This window comes from Symphalangus syndactylus, chromosome 1 (genome assembly GCF_028878055.3).
Source record: "Symphalangus syndactylus isolate Jambi chromosome 1, NHGRI_mSymSyn1-v2.1_pri, whole genome shotgun sequence".
Classification (NCBI taxonomy): Eukaryota; Metazoa; Chordata; class Mammalia; order Primates; family Hylobatidae; genus Symphalangus; species Symphalangus syndactylus.
The window spans coordinates 90,533,933-90,558,353 of record NC_072423.2 but is presented as its reverse complement, the minus strand read 5'-3'; the positions used below and the strand labels follow the sequence as shown (position 1 = coordinate 90,558,353).

Sequence of the window (24,421 nt, the reverse complement as noted above, 5' to 3'; positions counted from 1 at the left end):
AAGAATCTAAAGTCTTGGAGATTGCAGTTCTGACACCTCAAGTTACCAGAAAGTAGGGAACAGACACAAGCAATCATATAAACAATCATAAACACACACACACACACTCACACTCCCCCACCAATAGATTTCCCTTCCGTTGTTCCCAGCCAGCCTCCTCCCAGTGACCTTCTACAGCACAAGCTGTCTCTCAGTCTTGCTGCGATGTTCACTGCAGCTACATGCATGTTTAGCCAAGCATGGAGCCAACACTGATTCAGGAAACCTACTCCGTGCAGCAGACCGACTTCCCTCCGGTGGGTCCAACAGCTTCATGCTGGCTTTGTCCCCCTGGACATCCCGGAAGCCTGGAAACTCAGCACATCTAGTCCAAAACCAAGCGGGCCTTCCCCAAGGGCTTTCCCCAAAACCTTCATTTCCTCCTGTGCTCCTTGGCTCAGGGAATGGCAGCAGCAGCGAGGCCTACCAAATCAGAAAGCTGGGAGATCTCTTACACACTGCCCACCCCTGGCCCCTGACTTTCGCCAATCTGTCTGTTCATTTGATCTTCTCCAGATCTGTCAAATCTGTGTTCTATCTTCTCTGCTCACTAATAACTAAGGCTGCTGCCTCCCGACTGGTGCCCAGCCCTCTAGCCTCACTCTCATCCATCCTCCACATTCAATCATGAATCCATCTGTTCATGCAACAGATACTGGGCACCAAGTGACAAGCACCTTGCAAAAAGCTGGGAGTGCAGAGACAAGACAGAAACGATGCCTGCCTTCCAGGAGCTTACCATCTACAGCACCAGCGCAGGCAAACAAAAGGGTCTCATAAGGCCAGGCGCAGTGGGTCATGCCTGTAATCCCAGCACTTTGGGAGGCCGAGGCAGGTGGATCACTTGAGGTCAGGAGTTCGAGACCAGCCTGGCCAACATGGTGAAACCCCGTCTCTATTAAAAACACAAAAATCAGCCAGGCGTGGTGGTAGGCACCTGTAGTCCCAGCTACTTGGGAGGCTGTGGCAGGAGGATCTCTTGAACCCGGGAGGTGGAGGTTGCAGTGAGCCGAGATCAAGCCACTGCACTCCAGCCCGGGCGACAAGAGCAAAACTCCATCTCAAAAAAAAAAGGTGTGACACATATATAGTATTTCATGAAACATACAAATATATATTATAGTTCCTAATCTTCATCACTTATATGAGCTACAAGTATCAACCCAATTTGTCATCTCTGTTTTAACCTTGTTTACAACATCTTTTGTCTTACAGCTTTTCATTTTTAAGTAGGCAAACCTGCCAACTGTACTTTCATGGCTTCTGACAGCCTCAGAAGAACATTCCCTACCCCAAAATTGTAAAAATAATCTTCTATATATTCTTCTCAAAACTTTATACTTTTTTTAAGGCTTGGATTTTTAATCTATCTGGAATGTATTTTTAAATACTGAGTGAGTCATTTTTCTCCACATGACTGTCAATTGTTTCAACATAATTTGTTAAACCCATTCTTTCTTCCCTAATTTGACACGACAGTTTAGCATATCCCAAGTTCTCATATATAGGGGGGCAGGACTATTTTGTCACATTAATCTAGTCATCTCTTCCTGTGCCAGTACCATACTGCTTATAGCACTTTACTGTACCTTTATTATAGCACCAGATGCAAATCTATCAACACACTGACTCCTCCAAATGAACTTTAGAATCATTTTGCGAAGTTTCAAAAAAAAAAAAAAAACTGTCCCAGAGACAGTAATGGCTGAGGAAAAACAAAAACAAAAAACTGCCTCTTATGGAAATTGCAGTGAATTTATGCTTATTTGGGGAAACTGACATCTTTACAAAATGAAGATTGACCGACCATTTGGGAATATGGTACCTCTTCATTTATGCTAGGCTTTTTGGATTTTTTTTTTTTGTCCAGCAGTAAGCATTTATAGTTTTTTCTATATATTTCTTGTTAACTTTATTCCAAGGTGCTTTAAGATTTTGTTGTCAATGTAAGTGAAAAACATTGTTTTTTTCCATTCTTTTATCCCCCTATTTTCTAACTGGTGGTTACTGTTATAAAGGAAAGCTCTGGATCCTACATATTGTGACTTTGCTATACTGTTATCCTAAGCGATTCCCAGTGTAAGGTTTCTAAAAACAAAGCTAATGTGGTGTCTCTATGTTGTCTCTAGGATCAAGTTTAACCTCTTTTTACACAACACGACCCTGCCCGATCTTGCCCCTATTCTCCGCCCTAACCAGCATCCCCCAACATAAACTGTACTTTCCAGCATCCCCCAATATAAACTGTACTTGCCAGGCCAACCAACCTACCTACCTACCTACCTTCCTTCCTTCCCTCCCTCCTTCCTTCCCTCCCTCCCTCCCTCCTTCCTTTTTTTTTGAGACGGAGTTTTGTTTTGTCTTCCAGGCTGGAGTGCAAAGGCGCGATCTTGGCTCACTGCAACCTCTGCCTCCCAGGTTCAAGCGATTCTTCCGCCTCAGCCTCCAGAGTAGCTAGGATTACAGGCACATGCCACCACACCTGGCTAATTTTTGTATTTTCAGTAGAGAAGGGCTTCGCCATGTTAGTTAGCCAGGCTGATCTCCAACTCCGACCTCAAGTGATCCGCGCGCCTCGGCCTCCCAAAATGCTAGGATTACAGGCGTGAGCCACCGCGCCCAGCCCCAGGCAACATATTTTCTTAAGGCAGCTTGAACAGGCCATGCATTTCCACATTGCCACACCTTTGCATATGCTGTTCACTCTGCTCCAAATTCCCTTCCCTGTTTCTCTCCCGCACTTCACCTTCCTTTTAACTTTTTCTTCAAACTTGGCTCACGTGTCTTGCTTAAGGAGGGCTTCCCCAACCTCCTCCTAACCCAGACTGGGTAAGATACTTCTGGTCTAGCAGCATCCTTCTGTTTACCTTATTCTCGTAGCTCTAGCACCACTAAAACGTTTTTCCTGTAAGTAACATAGGTGCATTTTTAAATGAAACCGTGAAAAAGAAATCACCCTAATTCCGCCGGCAATTTGTTTTAATATTTCAGTAGAGTTGCTTTTTTAAAGTATGGTTTGGAAGTCTAGCTTCTAGCTGCAGGTTTGTGAGTATCCTGAAATTGACAGTTCTTCCACCGATGCGTCAAAAGACGCGACAGAACAGTGGACCTCGAAGCCAGGACCTAGGTAAGGGCAGGGCCTAGCTCTAGTTCTGCCACCCATAAATTCACATCCATCCTGTGCCTGGGACTCAGCTGCAAGCCACACACACTGGCCCCGCCCCTCCGGGGGTCTCTTTCACCTGTCACTCACCATTAACCCCGGCAGCTTCTCTCCAATGACACCCCAGGGTTGTCCTACAGGGCCACCGAAGCCTGAAGCTCCTGAGTGGGGCCGGTAAGAGGCCATTTTGAAAAGGCCTCAGCACGGGCTTCGCCTTTAGATCCATGTCGCTTCTCCTTTCTAACCCGAGATGTGTCCCTTGGGTGCGAAGCGACACCAGCGATTCTCTCGGAGGCCCCAGTGGCTCACCCCCACGACTCCCGGGGGAGGCGGTCCCCATCCCTAGGGAAACCCGGCCCGCCCAGCCTTTGTTGCAGAAACTGCACACGGAGCCATATTTGCTTTCAGCCAAAGGCAGACGTGGTCGGAGTCGGAAGGGCAGGGGCGGACCCGAAACCCGCCGTGCGCCCCACTTCTCCATCGCGCTCCTTCCTGGACTCTGAGGAAGAGAAAGTGCGCTCGACCACCTAAGGACCGCGTCTCCACCTTCCACCTTCCCAATCTGCAGCTTCCCAATCTGCAGCAAGGTGTCACAAGGGCTTCTCCGCAGCTATGATTTTTAACACCATGCCCGGGCCAGGAGCCTCAGGGTGTCCGTTCGTTAAAATGGGAGCCGAATCAGGATCACCCCATGCGTCCCCGCACTCCGCCCCGCCGGTTCCAAGGCAGGGGCGCCCCTAGAGCGGGGGGGCTCTGAGGTGGACTTCCCGCGCCACCTCGCAGCTTCCCTCCAACTCCACTAAACGTCCCCCAGGCAGTCGGCTACCGGTCCCCGCTCCCCAGCTCCGCCAGAGCGCGCGAGGGCCTCCAGCGGCCGCCCCTCCCCCACCGCAGGGGCGGGGTCCCGCGCCCACCGGAAGGAGCGGGCGCGGGGCGGGCGGCGCTGATTGGCCGGGGCGGGCCTGACGCCGGCGCCGCTATAAGAGACCACAAGCGACCCGCAGCGCCAGACGTTCTTCGCCGAGAGTCGTCGGGGTTTCCTGCTTCAACAGTGCTTGGACGGAACCCGGCGCTCGTCCCCCATCCCGGCCGGCCGCCCATAGCCAGCCCTCCGTCACCTCTTCACCGCGCCCTCGGACTGCCCCAAGGCCTCCGCCGCCGCTCCAGCGCCGCGCAGCCACCGCCGCCGCCGCCGCCTCTCCTTAGTCGCCGCCATGACGACCGCGTCCACCTCGCAGGTGCGCCAGAACTACCACCAGGACTCAGAGGCCGCCATCAACCGCCAGATCAACCTGGAGCTCTACGCGTCCTACGTTTACCTGTCCATGGTGAGCGCGGGCGGGCTGGAGCGGTGGCGGGGGCCGGGCGCGGTTCCCGGGGCGCGCGCTGGGGCGGGCCGGGGGTGTGGCCACCCGCGGGCTCCCCCGCCTCCCTGCGCCCTTCTGGAAAATGGAAGCTGCTCGAGGTTTCCGAGGACTTCTCTGGCGCAGAAAGTCGGGGCAGCTGGTTCTTCTCAGTTGTACCCTGAGAATGCTCCCTCCTAGGCCAGGGCCGCCTCTGCACACCCTTCTTTTTTTAAGGAGAGCTTGGTGTCCTGAAATCCTGGGGTTGCAAGACTGCCAGCCTGTGTGATCAGTCCTGCGGTTAGGAAGGTGGAGTTTTGCTTTCCCATCTTTTCCTCTGCCTCAGGCATTTGGCCCTGAAGCCCAGCGTTTTTTGCTTAGGTATCCAGCTCCCGTCCGCCTAGGTGTGGCGGGGCTGCTGGGTAACGGTGTCGAATAGCAAACCTTGGGGGCTGGCGGGAGGTAGCTTATCTTGTGGGCAGATCCCTCTCGAGCAGCCATATCCACCCCTCGGCTCTGCTTATCTCTTAAGTCCCACTTGCTTTGAAGCATATCTCTAGAAATCGCCCCTTCTGCAGTCACGGAAGTGTCACCTGACCTTGCGCCTAGGGAACTTAATTTATCTTTAATGTATCTTACCGTAAGAGGTGTGGAGTTGTGGCCTACTAATTGAACCCCCAGTTCTTGGATAAAGTCCACCGACAGTTACTGGGCAAGAAATCTTTCAGTGATCAGTGGAATCAATTTTCCCAAATTTTGGTCTTAGGCAGTGTCGTGGGAGTCTTCCTTAGAATTGCCTTGTGATTGTCCAAAGTATCCCAAGAATAATGTGTTCCAAATGGATTTGAAAACAGACCTGTATTTCTGTGACTGTCACTGCCTTTCGCAAACACTTGACTACATCAAGTGTCTAAAACTGAAAATCAAATTTTTGTGATATAGTTATTATAAAAGTATATTTACATCAACATACTGCCCACATTTGCCACCTTGCATGGGAGTTTTTAATTTGTGTGTGTGAGACAGAGTCTCGCTCTGTCTCCCAGGCTGGAGTGCAGTGGCGCGATCTCGGCTCACTGCAACCCCCGCCTCCTGGGTTCAAGTGATTCTCTTACCTCAGCCTCCTGAGTAGCTGGAATTACAGGCGCACACCACCACGCCCAGCTAATTTTTTTTTATTTTTAGTAGAGACGGGGCTTCATCATGTTGACAAGGATGGTCTCGATCTCCTGACCTCGTGATCCACCTGCCTCGGCCTTGCAAAGTGGTGGGATTACAGGCTGAGCCACCGCACCCAGCAGGGGTTTTTAATTTTATAAATAAATCTGCGGTACAGCTGGCAGGCTCCTGAGCTTAGTTTTAACCATGCTTTAACATGGTTAATACAGGAGCAGGGAGGAGAAGAGGACTAAGTGCAGGGTCGGTACTCCAGCACCCTCTCATCAGACAATGAATTTTGACACTGGCTGTAAGTTTTCTGTGCGCTAATACAGATCCTTAAGACATTGCTCCAGGCAATGCCCATAATATCCTAAAGGTTCCTTGGAGTTCCTTGAAGTAAACTTCCAAGGATCAAGTTTGTTTTCTATTTTAGAATAGAAACATTACTCTTGGGTTAAATCCAGTAGCTCATCTGCCACCAGTCTCCTTAGGCACTGACCCCTTCATGCTGTGCTTTGAGGAAGGAAGCCTAGGCTGACGAGACCATCTTGCCTCCCTGTAGACCGTCACAGCTACCTGTCTTTGGGGATCCCTAGTATAACACATTCAGTGTTCCCCTTTCAGTCTTACTACTTTGACCGCGATGATGTGGCTTTGAAGAACTTTGCCAAATACTTTCTTCACCAATCTCATGAGGAGAGGGAACATGCTGAGAGACTGATGAAGCTGCAGAACCAACGAGGTGGCCGAATCTTCCTTCAGGATATCAAGGTGAACAAAAGATCCTAGGGGTGTCATACTTCATCATCTAGCAGTGTTCGGGTATCAGAAATGACTTAAACTAGCAATTGCCCTTTTAAAGCGATGATACCCTGGGCTTTTGCCTTTTGTGCTTTTTTAGGCTTACCATCTAAACTAAATTAGGCAAATAGTAATGTCTCTTTTGCCAAAGCGTGGTGGTTAGAGATGACGGGCTTGCTGACTTGTAGGTTAGTTGGTAGAGATGCATTAACCTATTCTCCTCATTCAGAAACCAGACTGTGATGACTGGGAGAGTGGGTTGAATGCGATGGAGTGTGCATTACATTTGGAAAAAAATGTGAATCAGTCACTACTGGAACTGCACAAACTGGCCACTGACAAAAATGACCCCCATGTGAGTATTGGAACCCCAGGAAATAAATGGAGGAAATCGTTTGCCTTAGGGATTGGGAAAGCTGCCCACTAACTGTCTTCCCCATTGTTTTGTAGTTGTGTGACTTCATTGAGACACATTACCTGAATGAGCAGGTGAAAGCCATCAAAGAATTGGGTGACCACGTGACCAACTTGCGCAAGATGGGAGCACCCGAATCTGGCTTGGCAGAATATCTCTTTGACAAGCACACCCTGGGAGACAGTGATAATGAAAGCTAAGCCTCAGGCTAATTTCCCCATAGCCGTGGGGTGACTTCCCTGGTCACCTAGGCAGTGCATGCATGTTGGGGTTTCCTTTACCTTTTCTATAAGTTGTACCAAAACATCCACTTAAGTTCTTTGATTTGTACCATTCCTTCAAATAAAGAAATTTGGTACCCAGGTGTTGTCTTTGAGGTCTTGGGATGAATCAGAAATCTATCCAGGCTATCTTCCAGTTTCCTTAAGTGCTGTTGTTCAGTTCTAATCACACTAATCAAAAAGAAACGAGTATTTGTATTAAACTCAGTTTGGGCAGTATACTAAGGTGTGGCTCTCTTGGATTCAGACAGGACTAAGGGTTCCTGACTCTGAATCCAGTGTCTGAGTTAAATGTTTCCGATGGTTTAGTCTAGCTTTCACAGTTTTTATAAATAAAAGGCATTAAAGGCTGAAGTAGTCCTGGGCTACTGATTTTTATCTATTAAGCTAACCATTTGATTCAGGCTGTTGTAGGACATGTTCTTCAGTGTGGACAGCTGTATGGCTGTGACTGGATCAGTGTCCTGCTGGTGTACACAGGCGAGGACCTGGCTGGCGAAGCATCCCCGTTAGGAAGCAGGTTAGGAATGTGCTTCATCCCTAGTGAGAATGTGAGAGAATTAACAGCATAAGTATAGAAGGTACCTTCATTTCAAATAGTAAAATGTTGCAATAGGAGGGCAAAGGTTGAGATGATCCTTTTTTTTTTTTTTTTTTTTTGAGGCAGGGTCTCATTCTGTTGCCCAGGCTGGAGTGCAGTGGCTCAATCTCACTGCAACCTCCACCTCCTGGTTTCAAGCAATTCTCCCCTCAACCTGCGTTGGGACTACAGGCACACACCACAACGCCCAGCTGATTTTTGTATTTTTTTGGTAGAGATGGGGTTTCATCATGTTGGCCAGGTTGGTCTCAAACTCCTGACCTCCCGTGATCCACTTGCCTCCACACCCAGCCCAAGACAAGATTCTTAAATATTAACATCCTTTGCTAAAGAAGCCACAGATGTTTGCCAGGTTCCTGTCTAGCCCTAGAAGCAAGACTGAAACTGTTGCCCTTTTAAGTTTTCAATCATAATAGCTGGGTGTTGTGAGCGTGAAAGTAACTGCTTGAGAATCCAGAAAAAGAAAGTTACACTTCCTCCCACATGATTGGGGTTGAAGTGGGGTGTTTCTAATTGGGTGAAAGTGCCCAGGAAATCTGGAATGAAGGGAAACATCTGATTTTGTGACAGCTTTGGGCTGACCCCAAGGAAGCATGAAGTATTTTGGTGAGGTCCCCAGGCAGTGAGAAAATTACCTAAGGGCCCTGGACACCCTCAACCTCACTGTCTACTAGTTCCTAGGAGTGAGGCAGTTCCTGCCACCTTTTCCTGTAGTGCTTGGGTACTACCCTAAATAGTTATGGAGGAAGTGTTCATCTGTCATCCAGCTGACTGCCACCCCATGGTTTTGGGTCAGCCACCCTTGCTCAAAGTAAGTTGGGGCCAGTGATAACATCTGCTCAGCTAAGCCTGGCCTGTCAGCCCTGGTACAGTTCTCCAGCAGCATTCTGGTCAGCACAATCTCATCTTCCTTCACCTGGTCCCAAGAAGTCTTCCTGGTGATACCAGGGTGAAGTGAGAAAAGGCCCCGAACACTTCCCTAGGATCCCTGTGAAGGTGGCCAAGTATATACCCCAAGCCAGTGCTGGGCGTAGGTCCAGCATGCTCTGGCAGTGATGGAACCCTAGGAAATTGTGGAGGAAGGGCAGGCTCAGAGCAAGGGAAGCTGGAGTGGGGCACAGGGCAATGCAGTGCCCCTGGTTCAGATGGAGGACAGACCTGTTTTCCAAGGCCCAATAAGGATCCACGTGATCTTTGAGTGTAGTGTGTATGTTGGTTGGTGATTGTTCCAAAGGTTCTTTGAGATGATTTTCGGGGCTCTCTGGCATATCCGTCAGGTTAAACTCCACGGTTTTCCTCCTCACGTGAGATACTTCTGGGTGCTCCATCAAGGCCCCATCGCTCTCTGAGAGCAATTCAAAACTTTTCTTGGCCCCAGAACTCACAGTCTTTAAGCTTTTGTCTTTGTCTATGCCTGTGACACTGTGAAGCTTTGACGGCGCTGATGGTTCTAGGGGGAAGAACATGGGAGTGGGGCTGAGGGGCGTCTGTGGGGCACTGTAGTAGCCTGGCCTCTGATACAGTGGGGCAGACTTGAAGGCGTCCACAGCCTTAAGCTTCCAGGCCTTGTCTTCCTGGGCCCTAACGTTCTGTTTGGCTGCCTTGTGGTTTTTGGGCAGGCTCTCGTGAAGAAGGGATTCCCTCTTGGGCCACAGTAGTTTGGTCCTTGAGTTTGACCTGGGAGGATGGTGATCATAGAACTGCAGCCCTAGGAAGCGGCCAATGATGCCAGCGTGAGCGTCCTCCTCGTCCTCTTGATTGGGCTGGAACTCCATCTCCTCTTTGTTCAGGCTGGAAAGAAGCAGGAGATGCAGGGCTGAGCCAGTGGACAAAGGACCAACACCTGGCCTTCTCCCTCACACTCGCTCCCCTCTCTTGGTTGGCCCAAGCCAAGGCCACACCGTCTTCTTCACCATGCCCCAGCTCTCACCTCTCTCCTGATCCATCCTGTACCTCCCGGTGATCCCCCCAGGCCCAGCTCACCTCACTGTTTGTTGATTGCCTCTTGACCTGAGTTAACATCCAACCCCCCCGCCAACCACCCCGCCTGGCGTGTGAAGGCCTCCTCATCATTCACTTCCCCTGTAAAACCCCTCACTCCAGGCAGTCAGAAACACTGGTGCCGTGGCATGAGTGGTTCAGATGAGGCCCATGAGTGACTCTGGGCAATGCCAGGGATTTGTGGTTCCAACTGCGAGTGACATCCACCAAGAGAAATTTGGCTTCCTAGCAATAGGCATCCCGGGATCCCAAGACCTTTACCCTGCAAGGGAAAGCTTATCTACCACAGAGTATGGCCTGCCCTTGCCCAAGTTCAGATTCTTCCCATGTTCCATGGCCCAGCTCCAGACCCAGCTGGAAGCCGCCTCCCAGGCAGACAAAGATGACTGTGTTCCATGTTCTGTCCCTTTCCTGGACATCCAGTACTTTGTACCTTGTATCCAGAGTTTGAGGCTTGGGTTTGAGCTCCCTCTGTAAATTGCGCATTCCTTGGAGACAAGGTCTATGCTTTATTGTTCTGTTTTCAGCCTTCCCCCCCCTCACCCACCCACAACAACCTTCGGCTGCTGGGGTACAGACCATGCAGGGCTCAAAGACATCCTCCAGAAATGTTTCTGACCTAAGCAAGCCTCCAGCCTTCATTTGATCACCTTCCCAACCCTTCTTCACATTATCTATAGACTCTAGTTAAACTCGATTGCAGTCCAGTAGGATATTTGGTTCTTAAAAGAACAAGCAGCCAGGCACAGTGGCTCACACCTGTAATCCCAGCACTTTGGGAGGCTGAGGAGGGTGGATCACCTGGGGTCAGGAGTTCGAGACCAGCCTGGCCAACATGGTGAAACTGTCTCTACTAAAAATACAAAAATTAGCCAGGCTTGGTGGCTGGCACCTATGATCCCAGCTACTCAGGAGGCTGAGGCAGGAGAATTGCTTGAATCTGGGAGGCGGAGGTTGCAGTGAGCCGAGATTGTGCCACTGCATTCCAGCCTGGGCAACAAGAGCGAAACTCCGTTTAAAAAAAAAAAAAGAGAGAAAAGAACAAGCGAGAACAGCACTAGATACCGTGGAAGAAACCCTTGAGTATGAACCCTGACATGTGCCCAACACTCTCCAAGGCCCTTTCAACTCTGTTGTCCTGGGGAGAAAGGACCAGCTGGGATAGCCCTTCAGCCCACTGCAGCTCAAGAGGGATTCAGATGGAATCAGGGAAGTGGGACCATGTGGGGATAAGTCTGGCTGCTGTGGGTGGCCTGAGCCCTTTACTCGGTAGGACAAAGTCAATTCAGGAGGTACCTGTGATGGCCTGGCTGCCTGCTGGGACATTTGCTGCCCCTCCCCCATCCCAGGGACCCCCACTTCCACTTCCCATCCAAGCACCGTAGCTTATCAGAAAACACAGTTTTGACACCTATAATTCCAGCACTTTGGGAGGCCAAAGCGGGCAGATTACTGGTCAGGAGTTTGAGACCAGCCTGGCCAACATGGTGAAACCTCGTCTCTACTAAAAGTAAAAAAATTAGCCAGTTGTGGTTGTGGGCACCTGTAATCCCAGCTACTGGGGAGGCTGAAGCAGGAGAATCACTTGAACCCAGGAGGCGGAGGTTGCAGTAAGCCAAGATCACGCCACTGCGCTCCAACCTGGGTGACAGAGTGAGACTCTGTCTCAGAAAAGAAAACATAGTTCTGGATGACAAGAGCCAGGTCCTAACGTTCCACTGCATCACTGATCACAGGCTGTCCTTCGAGTAGCAAATGCACCAATTGGTAGCTGTGTGGCCTTGGACAACATACTCTCTCTGAACCTGTACTTTAATTATCTGAAAACCTGGGATAACAAACCAGAATTATTGGGAGGAAAAAAATAGTTAATGTTTATAAAGAGCATAGTACAGTGCCTGACACTTACTGAGGCACCCAGTATGTATTAACTAGTGCTATTCTAAGTTCCTAGGCAGACCCCTGCACTAGGAGGGGCTTCCCACCCAGCCCCCTGGCACTGGCCACACCTGATGTTGAAGGTGGAGCCCATAAAGGAGGCTCGACGGAACTGGGCAGAAGCAGCTGTGTAGGGGGGCTGTGGCTCGGGCTCATTCCAGTACATGTCCGGCTCCATCCGAGGCAGGTCCTGGTGCATCTCATCCACAGCCAACAGGGACACCTGGTCACCAGGGACAGAAGAAGTCCCACAGAAAGATCATCCCAGGCAGGACCTTGTACGTGCCTGATGACTTGGAGGAATCTCTCCCTCTCTCTGGACCTGTTTCCCTGCCTGTGAAATGGGGAGATGGGTGCCTGCCTGCAGCCTCAAAGATTGAGGTGAGAATCCTGTGAGTGAATGACTGGCTGCAGGAGGGAGGAGGGGGAGGGGTGATCATTCATTGTGAGGCCTCCCTACAGAACAGTGGGGTCCTCTCTTTGGGTCCACTTTGGGGAAGGTCCATGGTATGGTCTCTCTCCCTCTCCCCATACCTGCAAATTCCTGTCGACAATCCAGTTGGTCTCAAAATCATCATCATCCTCTCCAAAGGGGTTGATGAGCTGCTCTGCCACCTTGGGGACAGGTGAGGCTCTGTAAACCCTCAGGCAGAACTCCTCAAAGCCAGCTTCCCCCTTTAAACCTCAGCTGCTGCCATTTCCACGCCCCATGACACCCTTCCTGCCTGACCACTGTCTTCAAAGGCAGAGTTTAGGGCTCCAGCCCCCAACACGTGTGGGCGCCCACACACTTCTGGACACAGCCCCTCTAACTCTTCTGAGCCAGTCCTTCCCTGAACACCCACAGCTGTCCCTGAGTGTATCACTCAGCTGAGTCACCACCTTTATCTCACCTCATGTATCTTACCTGGAGTTGCATAATTTTATTCATTCATGCAACAGAGATATACACTGAAGCTGGGCTGAACTAAAGGGCAGCCTAGGTGGGCAGATTCCTGGATAGCAATCTCTAAAATGCCCTAACAAAGCCCCGAAGAGGTGACACGCCTCTGCCTTAGGGGTCCAGGAGACATCTTGCAGGCCACTGGGGCACCCTGGAGAATTTCAAGCATAAAAGTGTGATTTGATCTGTAGAAACCAAAGATAACTGGGGGGCAGGGGGAATTTAGAGGAATAAGAATGTGTGTGTGTGTGTGTGTGTCACAGCGACAGGAAGGGCAGAGACAGAGACTTACACCCCCACTACCAAAAAATAAAGGAAGGTAGGAAGGGAGAGAGAGTGGGTGGGCAACAGAAGGAAGGAAAGATAAAGAGGCGGAGAGAAAACTGTGTGATTCAGAACACCTGTTCAGAGTACTGGCTATGGTGGGAGGGAATACCTGGACAAGCCACTCGAGGTGAGGAACAAGACAGCCCAACAGGCATCTTGAATAAGGAGAGGTGGTGCCAATCTGCCTTCTAAAGGGTGGGGGCTAGTGAACCTTAGGGCTTTGTTTTGTTGTTGTTGTTTTTGAGACAGAGTTTCATTCTTTTGCCCAGGCTGGAGTGCAGTGGCACGATCTCAACTCACCACAACCTCCGCCTCCCGGGTTCAAGCAATTCTCCTGCCTCAGCCTCCCGAGTAGCTGGGATTACAGGCGTGCGCCACCACGCCTGGCTAATTTTTGTATTTTTAGTAGAGATGGAGTTTCACCATGTTGGTCAGGCTGGTCTCGAACTCCTGACCTCAGGTGATCCACCCGCCTCAGCCTCCCAAAGTGTTGGAATTACAGGCGTGAACCACTGCACCCAGCCTCAGGGCTTTGTTTTAAGCAGAGATGAGACATGGCCTCACCAGCAGGACCTGCCATTGCCACTCTTATTTCATGAATTCCCCTATTCTCCAGACAAACGTTTGAAGAATAGTCTCTTGAGGGGGCAGCAAATGGTTAGACTGACTGAGCTCTCCCTGTCCCTCAGGCTGCTAAGTCTGGGCCTTGGGTGCAGCCTTGGAAGCAGACCCAGGCCTCAAGAAGGCCCCGCTGGAGTCTCAGTTTCCTCATATGTGACAACATGGGAATGTGCAGACCAGACAGGGCTGTGGTCGCGGCCCTGCTCGCTGCTTTCTACCAGTGAAAACTTCCTTTCCTGACACTGCGTCCTCGTCTCAGGCTGCTGCTGGCCGTGACCCCTCTGGCCATGCCTCCCGCCCAGTGGGGCCCTTGAGAGGCTCACCTTCAGCCAGCCAACGTAGAAGAAGAACTGCAGGAACGTGAAGACGGGCACAACGAGGTCCAGCTCATGGCCAGGGTAGGCCTTGGTCGGGTTCAGAAACTGCCGCCCAACTAGACAAGTCAGGAAGAAGCTGTACACCGCCACAGTCACCACCTGGGAGGAGGAGGAGGAGGGTGTGGTAGCAAAGGGCTAGGTGGGAACCCTGCAATCAGGATGCTCCTGGGGCTGGGAGTCCGAGACAGGAGACCAAGGCCTTGTTCTGACTTGCACACTTATGTGACATAGGGTCTCTGTTAACCCCTTTTTTGTTTGTTTGTTTGAGACAGAGTCTTGCTCTGTCGCCCAGGATGAAGTGCAGTGGCGCGATCTCAGCTCACTGCAACCTCCACCTCCTGGGTTCAAGCGATTCTCCTGCCTCAGCCTCCCAAGTAGCTGGGATTACAGGCATGCGCCACCATGCCCAGCTAATTTTATATATTCAGTAGAGATAGGGTTTCACCATGTTGGCCAGGTTGGTCTCGAACTCCTGACCTCAGGTGATCCACCTGCCTCAGCTTCCCAAAGTGCTGGGATTACAGGCGTGAGCCACTACGCCCGGCCAACCTCTCTTTAAAATGGGGATAATCACATCGCCTCTACTGGACTGGGCCAGGCAGAAGCCTGGACTCTTAGAATTCGGCACTTCAAAGTCCAGACCCAACTTCAAAGCATGGACCCAACTCCCGGGGGAGCCACTTACTCAGCCTCTAGGTGAGCCCTTCCCACCCCAGCTGCTTCCTTGGTCCTTCTTTCCTCAGTTTCCCAAAAGGGCAGCCTCACCAGCCTAGTCCTCACCTGTGTATACACCAGTGGGATACTAATCCAGTCGTAGGCATACAGGTGTCCACACTGAGTACGCAAGGTGTTCATCTCCTGGGGGGCAGCAGAGAGGGATGGGACTCTGAACACCACCTGCCCCCACCCTGGGCTGGCCCCCACCTCTTCTCCAGGTACCAGGGCCTGGTACCCATGGTCCATTCCTGGCTGTGTGGTCGTGGGCAGCTCACTAAACCTCTTTGTGTCTCAGCTTCCTCATCTATCAAAAAGGAACCAGGACCTCACAGACTCGGAGAGGAGAGAGGGGCATCTGAGGAGGGACCACCTCGGGCTGTGGATTGCTATTGGAAAAGATTCTGCAACCCCACCTCAGGCTCTCGGAAGACCCTCAGGGGCTCGAGGCTTCTCTTTGTAGGAAACCTTGTTTCCTGTGGACCACAACCCTTCCCACTCTGCGGCAGCCCTGTGCACAGGGGGCTCACGTTCAGCAGGCTCTGGAGCAGGATAGGGTCCCGGATCCGACCTCCAAGCCACGCCTTCATTGACAGGTTGGCAAACCACACCCAGGGCACCCAGAACATGTTGTGTGGTAAGCTCAGTTTCTCCAACTGCTTGTGTTCTGCCGGAGTCATAAAGCCTGCAGAGTGGGGTGAAGAAAGGCGGTGGATGGGAGAAGGGTGCAGAAGGGATGGCCAGCACCTGCTGACCTATAGGAACCTCAGCACTCCTTTGCCATCCTCTTTCTTTCAACAACAAAAAAATTTCTGAGCACCTACTGTGTGCTATTCTGGGCTGAGCATGTGGGCAGGGTATTTATTTATTTCCAGAGACAGGGTCTGGCTCTGTCACCGAGGTTGGAGTGCAGTGGTGCGATCCTAGTGCACTGCAGCCTGGAACTGCTGGGCTCAAGTGATCCTCCTGTCTCAGCCTCCCGATACTCAGCCTCAGACTACAGGCACACGCCACCATGCCCTGCTAATTTTTAATGTTTTTGTAGAGATGGGGGTCTCGCTATGTTGCTCAGGGGCGTCTCAAACAGCTGGGCTCAAGCGATCTTCCCACCTTTGCCTCCTAAAGCGCTGGGATTACAGGCGAGAGCCAACATGCCTAGCCTGGGTCTGTCTTATTAACCAGGACCAGGTCAGGCCAGGCTGACGGGGTGTCAGAGATCAATGTCCCATACCTCCAGAGTGGAAACCAGAGATCAAGAGGGGCAAGGGCAGAGGGAAGTAGACCCTAGTACCTCACCAGGTCCCAAGCCGTCACCCTTCTTTCCATTATCCCTCAAGGATCCTTAGCTCTGCCTCAGACTCCTACTCTCGGAGGGTGGGCTCCTGGCCTCGCCCCACCTTCAGACACCCGACTCGGTCCCGCCCAATTGGACCCCCAAATCTTGACCACACCCCACTCCTGGCTTCACCCAATCCCCCGAGTCCGGGGGACTTTGGCTCCACCCATCTTCCATTCCTGCCGCGCCCATCTCGGGCCCCTGGCTCTGCCCGGTGCCTCCCCGTTGCTCCCAGTCTGCCCACCTGCTTGCACCAGGTGCTGGGCGCTGGGGAAGCGCTTGTAGACGGCGGTGCTGACGCTGCGCAGGATGAGCACGTTGCCCAGGTTGGCGTAACGGATGAGCGTGCGCCGCAGCAGCCGGCCTTGCTCGTCCTTGCCTTCGACGAAGCCCGACACCAGACTCATGAGGCGGTCGGGCCACGGCAGGTTCTCGTACTGGTTCCACCAGCGGGTCACGACCAGCGTCACGTAGAAGCCTGGGCAGGAGGGGCGGGGGGCGAGGGGCGAGGGCCCAGGCTGCGGCCAGAGCCCAGGGCCCAGGGCCCGGCGATGCCTCGGCTCCTCCAGCTTTCTGCTGCGAGCAGGCCTAGCCCCCAGCCCTCCTGGAAGGCGCTCGGGAGCGGGAGGCAGGCAGAGAGAGCCTCGCATGGAGGCGCGAGAGCCCCAAGAGTTCTGTCACCCGGGGGTCCCCCTGCTGGTCCCAGAAATCCGCTAGACCCCCTCCCCTCCCGCGCAGGGGCTCCAGGGCCCATGATGTCAGCGCTTCCCTCAGAAAATGGGGTTTTCATTGCTAACAGCAGCACGTCTTACTTAACGTCTAACTTCAGTTTCTCTGGCTGTAGTCCGCACCTTTCCCTGAACTACAGAGAGGCGCCAACCTGCCGCTGGCGTTCCCCCGTCCCCCACCCCAGCCGCTTGCCACAGCTCCTCGTGATCCTCCCCTGGCCTGTTTGGAGCCTGGGCGGCCACAGGGACCCGGAACAGTCAGAAGGGGGAACTCACCCAGCACGAAGGAAATGGGGATGAGCTGGATGTAGCTGTCGCAATAGAGAGTCAGTTTCTCAAACATCAGCTGTTGCTCTTCCGTGAGGGCCAGCCTGGGGGTGGGGGTGGGGGTGGACATGTGTGGACGCAGCGAGGAGATGGCTGAGACTGTCCCCAGGTCTAGCCCGGTCTAGCCCGGCCCTGGGTAGGAGTGGGACTGCCTCGATGCTGTCCCACATTTTCCCCAGCCCAGGACCCCTCCTGAGGCCTGAGCCAGGTCCACGATGCTCCTTGTGCAGCCCCAAACCCGGACAGGAGGAGGCCCCCTCCAGTGGTTTCTTGCGGGGAGAATCCTCACACTGGCCACTGGGAGATGTGTGTGTAGGAAGGAAGGTCCTGCTGCAGAGGCCAGTTTCAGACACCCTGATCCTTTGAAAGCAGCCAAGGGTTAGTTGTTTAAAAGCAGGTCGGAACAGAGTGTTTGGGCCGGGCACGGTGGTTCACACCTGTAATCCCAGAGCTCTGGGAGGCTAAGGCAGGACCAGGAGTTCAAGACCAGCCTGGGCAACATAGCAAGACCCCATCTCTACAAAAAAATTAGCTGGGTGTGGTGGCCGTATGCCTGCAGTTCTAGCCACTGGAGGCTGAGGTAGGAGGATCACTTCAGCCCAGGAGTTGGAGGCTGCAATGGGCTGTGATTGCCACTGCACTTCAGCCTGGGTGATAGAGTGAGAACCTGTCTCTAAAAAGAAAAAAGAAACAGAGTGTTTGGCTTTAACGAGAAGGGTGAATAGGCAGACAGAGGATTTTGTTAGAGCAGTGAAACTACTCTGCCTGATGCTGCGATGGTGGAGGCATCATTACACATTTACCCAAACCCATGGAATGTATAGCCCAAGAGTGAACCCTGCTGTACGCTATGAACTTTGGGTGATAGTGATGTGTCACTGTGGGTTCAGGGATTGTAATAAATCTACCACTGTAGTGTGGGGGTGTTGATAGTGGGGAGGCTGGGGGCAGGGGGAGGAGCAAAGAGACACATGAGAACTCTACCTTCTGCTCAATTTTGCTGTGAACGTAAAACTGCTCTAAAAAATGAAGTCTGACTTTTTTTCAGCATACATTGGTGCCCAAGTAAAAACCAAAGACCAATGTGCTTTGTTTTTGGTATTAGGAGGAACTCAAGAATTTTATGTATTTGATGTTTTATAATCCATTGTAGTCATTAGTGCTTTTCAATTTAAAATGCTATCATATATTTGGTGATTATATCTGTCCTTTATTTTATTGTTTAGATAAATGTTTTTGGTTTATTGGTTTTTGTTTGTTTGTTTGTTTTGAGATAGGATCTTGCTCTGTTACCCAGGCTTGAGTGCAGTGGCACAGTCATGACTCGCTGCAGCCTCAACCTCCTGGGCTCAAGCAATCCTCCCGCTTCAGCCTCCTGAGGAGCTGGGTGGGACTACAGGCATAAGCCACCATGCCCAGATCATTTTTTGATTTTTTTTTTTTTTAGACAGAGGCTCAGTCTGTCACCTACGCTGGAGTGCAATGGCATGCTCTCGGCTCACTGCAACCTCTGCCTCCTGGATTCAAGCAATTCTCCTGCCTCATCCTCCCAAATAGCTGGGACTACAGGCGCCCGCCACCACACTCGGCTAATTTTTGTATTTTTAGTAGAGATGGGGTTCACTGTGTTGGCCAGGCTGGTCTTGAACTCCTGACCTCATGATCCACCCGCCTCGGCCTCCCAAAGTGCTGGGATTACAGGCGTGAGCCAAAGGGCCCAGCCAATTTTTTAATTTTTTTATAGAGACAGGATCTCCCCATGTTGCTCAGGTCCTAAACTCCTGGGCTCAAGTGATCTTCCTGCCTTGACCTCCCAAAGTGCTGGGATTACAGGTGTGAGCCACTGTGGCTGGCCCTTTTTTTTAAAGTACCTTGGTGCCCTAGTAAAAACCAAATGTGCTTTTTTGCTAGCATTATTAGGAACACAAGAATTTCATGTATTTCATATTTTACAGTCTAGGTAATCATTAATGCTTTTTCCATTTAAAATGCTATCATATATTCTGTGATTATATTTTATTGTTTAGATAAACATTATTTTGTTTGCTTTTGAGACAGCCTGTCACTCACTCAGGCTGAAGTGCAGTGGTGTGATCATAGCTCACTGCAGCCTCGACCTCACAGGCTTCAGCCATCCCCACACCTCAGCCTCCCAAGTAGCTGGGACCACGGGCAAATGCCACCACTCCCAGTTAATTTTTTAAATTTTTGGTAGAGATGGCATCTCACTATGTTGCCCACGCTGAACTCCCAGGCTCAAGTGATCCCCGTACCTTGGCCTCTCAAAGTGCTGGGATTACAGACGTAAGTCACTGCTACTGGCCTTAGATAAACATTTTAATTAAAAAATAATTTTTAAAAATGTACCATGTGGGCCAGGCACGGTGGCTGACACCTGTAATCCCAGCACTTTGGGAGGCCAAGGTGGGTGGATCACTTGAGGTCAGGGGTTCAAGACCAGCCTGGCCAACATGACAAAACCCTGTCTCTACTAAAAATACAGAAAAAAAAAAAAATTAGCCAGGCGTGGTGGTGTGTGCCTATAATTCCAGCTACTCAGGAGGCTAAGGCAGGAGAATCGCTTGCACCTGGGAGGCAGAGGTTACAGTGAGCCAAGATTGCCCCCACTGCACTCCAGCCTGGGTGATGGAGTGAAACCCTGTCTCAAAAAAAAAAAAAAAAATGTACCATGTGGTTGGCCAAGCGCAGTAGCTCACACCTGTAATCCCAGCACCTTGGGAGGCTAAGGCAGGGGGATTGCTTGAGCTTAGGAGTTCGAGACCAGCCTGGATAACACAGTGAGACTCCATCTCTCTCTCTGTCTCTCTTTTTTAATGTACCATGTGGGCCTATGAGTCTGTGTGGGATTCAGTAAAACAGGCCAGTTGAGTGGGGCCAGACAAAGCCTGGGCTCCAGGGGTCCTCCTGGGGTTGGAGGAAGGGTGGCTAAAACCCTGCTGGTCTGGATTGAGCAGCCTCTCAGTCTGACTTCTTTTCTCGCCCCAGCCCCCAGCCCCAGCCTCAGCTCCAGTGCCCAGGACCTGGTCAGGAGCTCAGCTTAGTCTTGTAGTGAACTGGTGCATTGGCCCCTGAGCTGGCTGGGAGGCCCCCAGGAGCTGCCAGCCCCAGCCACATCCCTCCCAGGTCCCCCACCCCAGCCCTGCCAGCTTTACCTGTAAATAAAGCGGATGATGTAGTAGCAGAGCAGGAAGATGAAGAACTCGCCATATAGCAGCTTGTAGATGCTGCCTCGCCAGCACAGCAGCAGGCGGGAGAAGGAGCCTAAGCGGGCATTAGCCACTTGGCTTGTGTAGGTGATGGTCATGGCCAGGCAGTGGGCCGCAGCAGGTGGGCTTGGGTCCTGGTACAGAGGGACACTGATGGGGGGTTGGTAGGGATCAGAGGCCCTGGTCAGAGCCTGTCAGGACCCTTCCCTGCTCTGGGCCTCAACTCTCCCATAGGGACCCTGGGAGGTGGTTGAAGTGGTCTCTAAGGCCCTGCCAGCTCTGACTGCCTGTTGGAGTTGGAAACCCAAGAAAGTGAGCCCAGAGGCTGCCCACTGCTTTGGCAGGGGAAGACGCAGATAGGCGTGTGCATTGCCACGTGCCTTTAACTTTCTACAATCACTGGGCGCGGTGACTCATGCCTATAATCCTAGCACTTTGGGAAGCTGAGGCAGGTGGATCACCTGATGTCAGGAGTTCGAGACCAGCCTGGCCAACATGATGAAACCCTGTCTCTTCTAAAAATACAAAAAAATTATCCAGGCATGGTGCGGGTGCCTGTAATCCCAGCTACTCAGGAGGCTGAGGCAGGAGAATCGCTTGAACCTGGGAGGTGGAGGTTGCAGTGAGCTGAGATCACGCCATTACACTCCAGCCTGGGCAACAAGAGCAAAACTCTGTCTATAAATAAATAAATAAATAGATAAATAAATAATTTGTACAATGACAAAGGCAGTAATAGCAGCAATGTCTACACACTAAGCTCAGGTCCTCTGGGCTAGGCAGTGTTCTCAGCCCATCTTTTCGTTAGCTCCCAAGCTCTCTCAACCACCCTAGTGTGAGAAGTATGGAAGGGACCAGGCAGCCCTGTCCACCACCATATTCCCATTCCCATAACGGAACCTAGCTGGTAGAGATGCTCAAACGATGTTTACTGAAGGGTGGCTCCAGGGCCTTTCCACCTGCTGATCTTCCTGCCTGGAGGAAGCTCTTCCGGAGATACCTGCGTGGCTCCTTCCCACTCCAGGTTCCCCTTAGAAAGGATGTTCCCAACCATCCTACATGGAAATAGAGCCCCACTGCCACCGGTGCTCTCTGTCTCCTCACCTTGCTTGATATTTCTAGAGAGCACTTATCACTACTTGAAATTATACAGGATATCTGCCTGTTTCCTCTTCAGAAGGGAAGCTCCTCTTGTGTTCTCGTAGAAGGCGCTCAATAAAAATTTACTGAAGCAGTGATTGATGCCCCCTCCATTCTTTCCCTGTGTGTTTTGCTGCAGCCACACTGGCTGGCTGTGCCTGATGCACACCAGGCTCATTCCCACCTCAGGGCCTTTGCACAGACACACAGGTGCCCACACACCTGCGCATGTGCTGCCTGTGTGTGCACATCCCACACACATACGCAGAACAGCCATCCAACCCTGAAGGCCTCAAAGCCCCAGCCCAGTCCACCTGGGGCACCTTGTACTCACAGGTGGGGTTCCAGGCAGGTCTGGTGATCCCACAGAAGGTCTGGCCACTAGGCTGGTGGGACTCCCTGGGACTCTGTGGCCAGTGCCCCTGCCCACTCTTAGAGGCTGGCACTGCCCACGTGAGTGCTGAGCCATCACTTGATTCCCTAAGCCAGGACCTCCACAAAGGAGTCCTTGTCTTGGCCCCTCCTTGTAATCTGCTCAGAAGCAACGGCCAGCACAGCCTGGCCACGGCCCCTCTAATTTCTTCTCGGAGGGCATTGGGCTGAGACCAGGGCTGGAATTTAGGGCAACACCCTCTCTACCATGGCCCTAAAATCCAGAGGCTGAAGGATCTGCTCCACCAGTGTTCTGACCCCTGAGGCCTTGCAGAGAGAGTTGGGGGTTAGGGGGCTGTGCTGAGCCTCAACTCCTGTGCCAGGAACTCTCCAGGAAGGAGGAGCCTCTGTCCAGGCCCTGGGGTCTTTGACAGCCCTGTGGGCTGTGGAAAGAATGAATACTGGGCTGCAGTCACCAGTCCTGGTTTCTGGTCCCAGCTTTGCCACCTGCGTGTGGTGACCCCGGGTGGGTTTCAGCTCCTCTCTCAGCCTCAGTGCCCTTATCTGAAAAGGATGGTGTTGCTTGGGAATTTCATCACCCTAGTAAAATGACAGAATTCTGCATACTGATGAGGAGCTCTGATTGGCTGCTGGTGACATCATATGTTACTCTGGCTGTGATTGGCTGGCAGGGCCCATCAGTGGGTTGGTTGCTTCAGAGAGATGGAAGGAAAAGCCTGCCGGGGCTGGTGTAGGGGGGTGAGTCTGGTGGGGGTTGACAGAACAGCCCTGGAGTTTATGCTGCTGGCTTCCAGCCAGCCAGTGCAATATGGGAATAAGTGCCCAGATCCCCACGGGCAGCTGGTGAAAATCTCAGCATGTGATTCAATAAATTTTAATACATCAATCCATACTCAAGGGCTCTCCTAAGCTGTTGGAAGTGTTGGGTGTCTACCTACACACTCCTCTTGTATTGTTCAGTGAAGAGAGCAGAGCTCTAGGCAGCAGTGGTTCTTGGTCTTTAGAGGACGTAAGAATCGCCCAAATGTTTATTAAACGGGCAGTTTTCCGGATCTTTCTCCGGAGTCTGAGTCTGTGGCCTTAGAGATGTTGCATTTTAATCAAGCACTGCAGGGGATTATGATGTGTGTGGTTTTGGGACTACACTTCCAGAAGCCCTGATTTTATAATATGACCTTGTGCCCTAAAATAAACCCACTTACATCCTCCCTTTCCTGTCTGAAATGTACTGAGCGTTAACTATGCTGAGATTGCAGGTGATTTTTCTACACACCACTTTTTTTTTTCACTTTAAGTTCTGGGATACATGTGCAGAATGTGCAAGTTTGTTACATAGGTATACATGATGTGCAGGTTTGTTACATAGGTATACATGTGCCATGGTGGTTTGCTGCACCTGTCAACCCATCATCTAGGTTTTAAGCCTTGCATGCATTAGGTATTTGTCCTAATGCTCTCCCTCCCCTTGTCCCCCACCCCCACACACCATTTTTGCCTTTATATAATTATCTGCCTAGAAAAAAAAAACCCTATTTCACAATGACCTTGAATACTTTTCTAATCGTGGCAAACAATAAAGCTGTTGTTATTATAAGAATCTCTTTAGAGGCAGCCTTGTAGGAGTATTTACTGCCTCCTCGCTGCCCCGTCGCTGTCCTCAACTGAAATGGGGAAAGAAGCAGGTTCACTTCAGCCTCGGTCTGCTCATAGGCAAAATGGGACAACGATGCCTACCTTGGCAGCCAAATGAGAATGATGAATGGGACATATGTCAGTCAACTCTCCAAACCACTGGTGCCTGTGCCTGACCCCTACAAATTCTGATTTGATTGGTCTGGATGGACCCCAGGTGTTAGGATTGCTCAAGTTCTCCAGGTGATTCTGATTTTACGGCCTGTGCTGAGTCACTGCTTAAGGGATTATTTCACTATCCTGTATTCCCTTCCCCACCAACACATCCTGAAACTCAAGAGAAAGTTTTCCATTTAGAAGATGATAAATAAATATATATTATATATATTTATATATTAACATATGTAAATAAGTATTAATATGTCTATAATATTACAAATATATTTATTTATATGTATACATATATTTATACATATAAATATATAAGTATATTTTTGAGACAAGGTCACCCAGGCTGGAGTGCAATGGGTGTGATTTTGGCTCATTGCAACCTCCACTTCCCAGGCTCAAGCAATCCTCCCATCTCAGCCTCCCAAGTCGCTGAGACTACAGGCACACGCCACCACACCCAGCTAATTTTTTTTTTATAGAGATAGGGTCTCACCACATTACCCAGGCTGGTCTCGAGCTCTAAGTTCAAGCAGTCCTCCCACCTAGGCCTCCCAAAGTGGTGGGAGTACAGGAGTGAGCCGCCACACTCGGCCAATAAGTATGTTTTAACTAAAGTTAACACACATGCCTGGCACCATGCCTGGAACATTGATGCTCATTCTGTACTCTCTGAAGGAATAAATGAAATTCCTCCTTTGTGGAGACAAGTTCTTGCCTTCCCTGTGGTGGCCACTAGAGAGCG

The 24,421-nt window shown here is 51.3% G+C and overlaps 2 protein-coding genes across 6 annotated transcripts; one reads left to right on the top strand and one right to left on the bottom strand.

The window, feature by feature from the left end:
- Positions 1-1,909: 1,909 nt before the first annotated feature.
- On the top strand, positions 1,910-7,284 carry FTH1 (ferritin heavy chain 1). Its single transcript, XM_055285504.2, has 4 exons — positions 1,910-4,530; positions 6,331-6,477; positions 6,737-6,862; positions 6,958-7,284. Exons 1-4 carry the CDS (start codon positions 4,417-4,419, stop codon positions 7,120-7,122), a joined length of 552 nt encoding a protein of 183 aa, XP_055141479.1. The 5' UTR covers positions 1,910-4,416; the 3' UTR covers positions 7,123-7,284.
- On the bottom strand, positions 7,188-22,443 carry BEST1 (bestrophin 1). 5 transcript variants are annotated; one of them, XM_055285306.2, is made up of 11 exons: positions 21,818-22,443; positions 20,290-20,477; positions 17,066-17,160; positions 16,306-16,539; positions 15,256-15,410; positions 14,792-14,869; positions 13,958-14,110; positions 12,278-12,358; positions 11,815-11,966; positions 8,963-9,595; positions 7,188-7,743 (listed from the first exon to the last, which is right to left on the bottom strand). In XM_055285306.2, exons 1-11 carry the CDS (start codon positions 21,950-21,952, stop codon positions 7,725-7,727), a joined length of 1,923 nt encoding a protein of 640 aa, XP_055141281.2. In that variant the 5' UTR covers positions 21,953-22,443; the 3' UTR covers positions 7,188-7,724. The 5 variants fall into 5 exon arrangements, with proteins under 5 accessions (XP_055141281.2, XP_055141359.2, XP_055141110.2 ...); XM_055285384.2 differs by lacking the exon at positions 12,278-12,358; XM_055285135.2 differs by lacking the exon at positions 7,188-7,743 and having other exon boundaries at positions 7,935-9,595.
- Between the last annotated feature and the right edge of the window lie 1,978 nt (positions 22,444-24,421).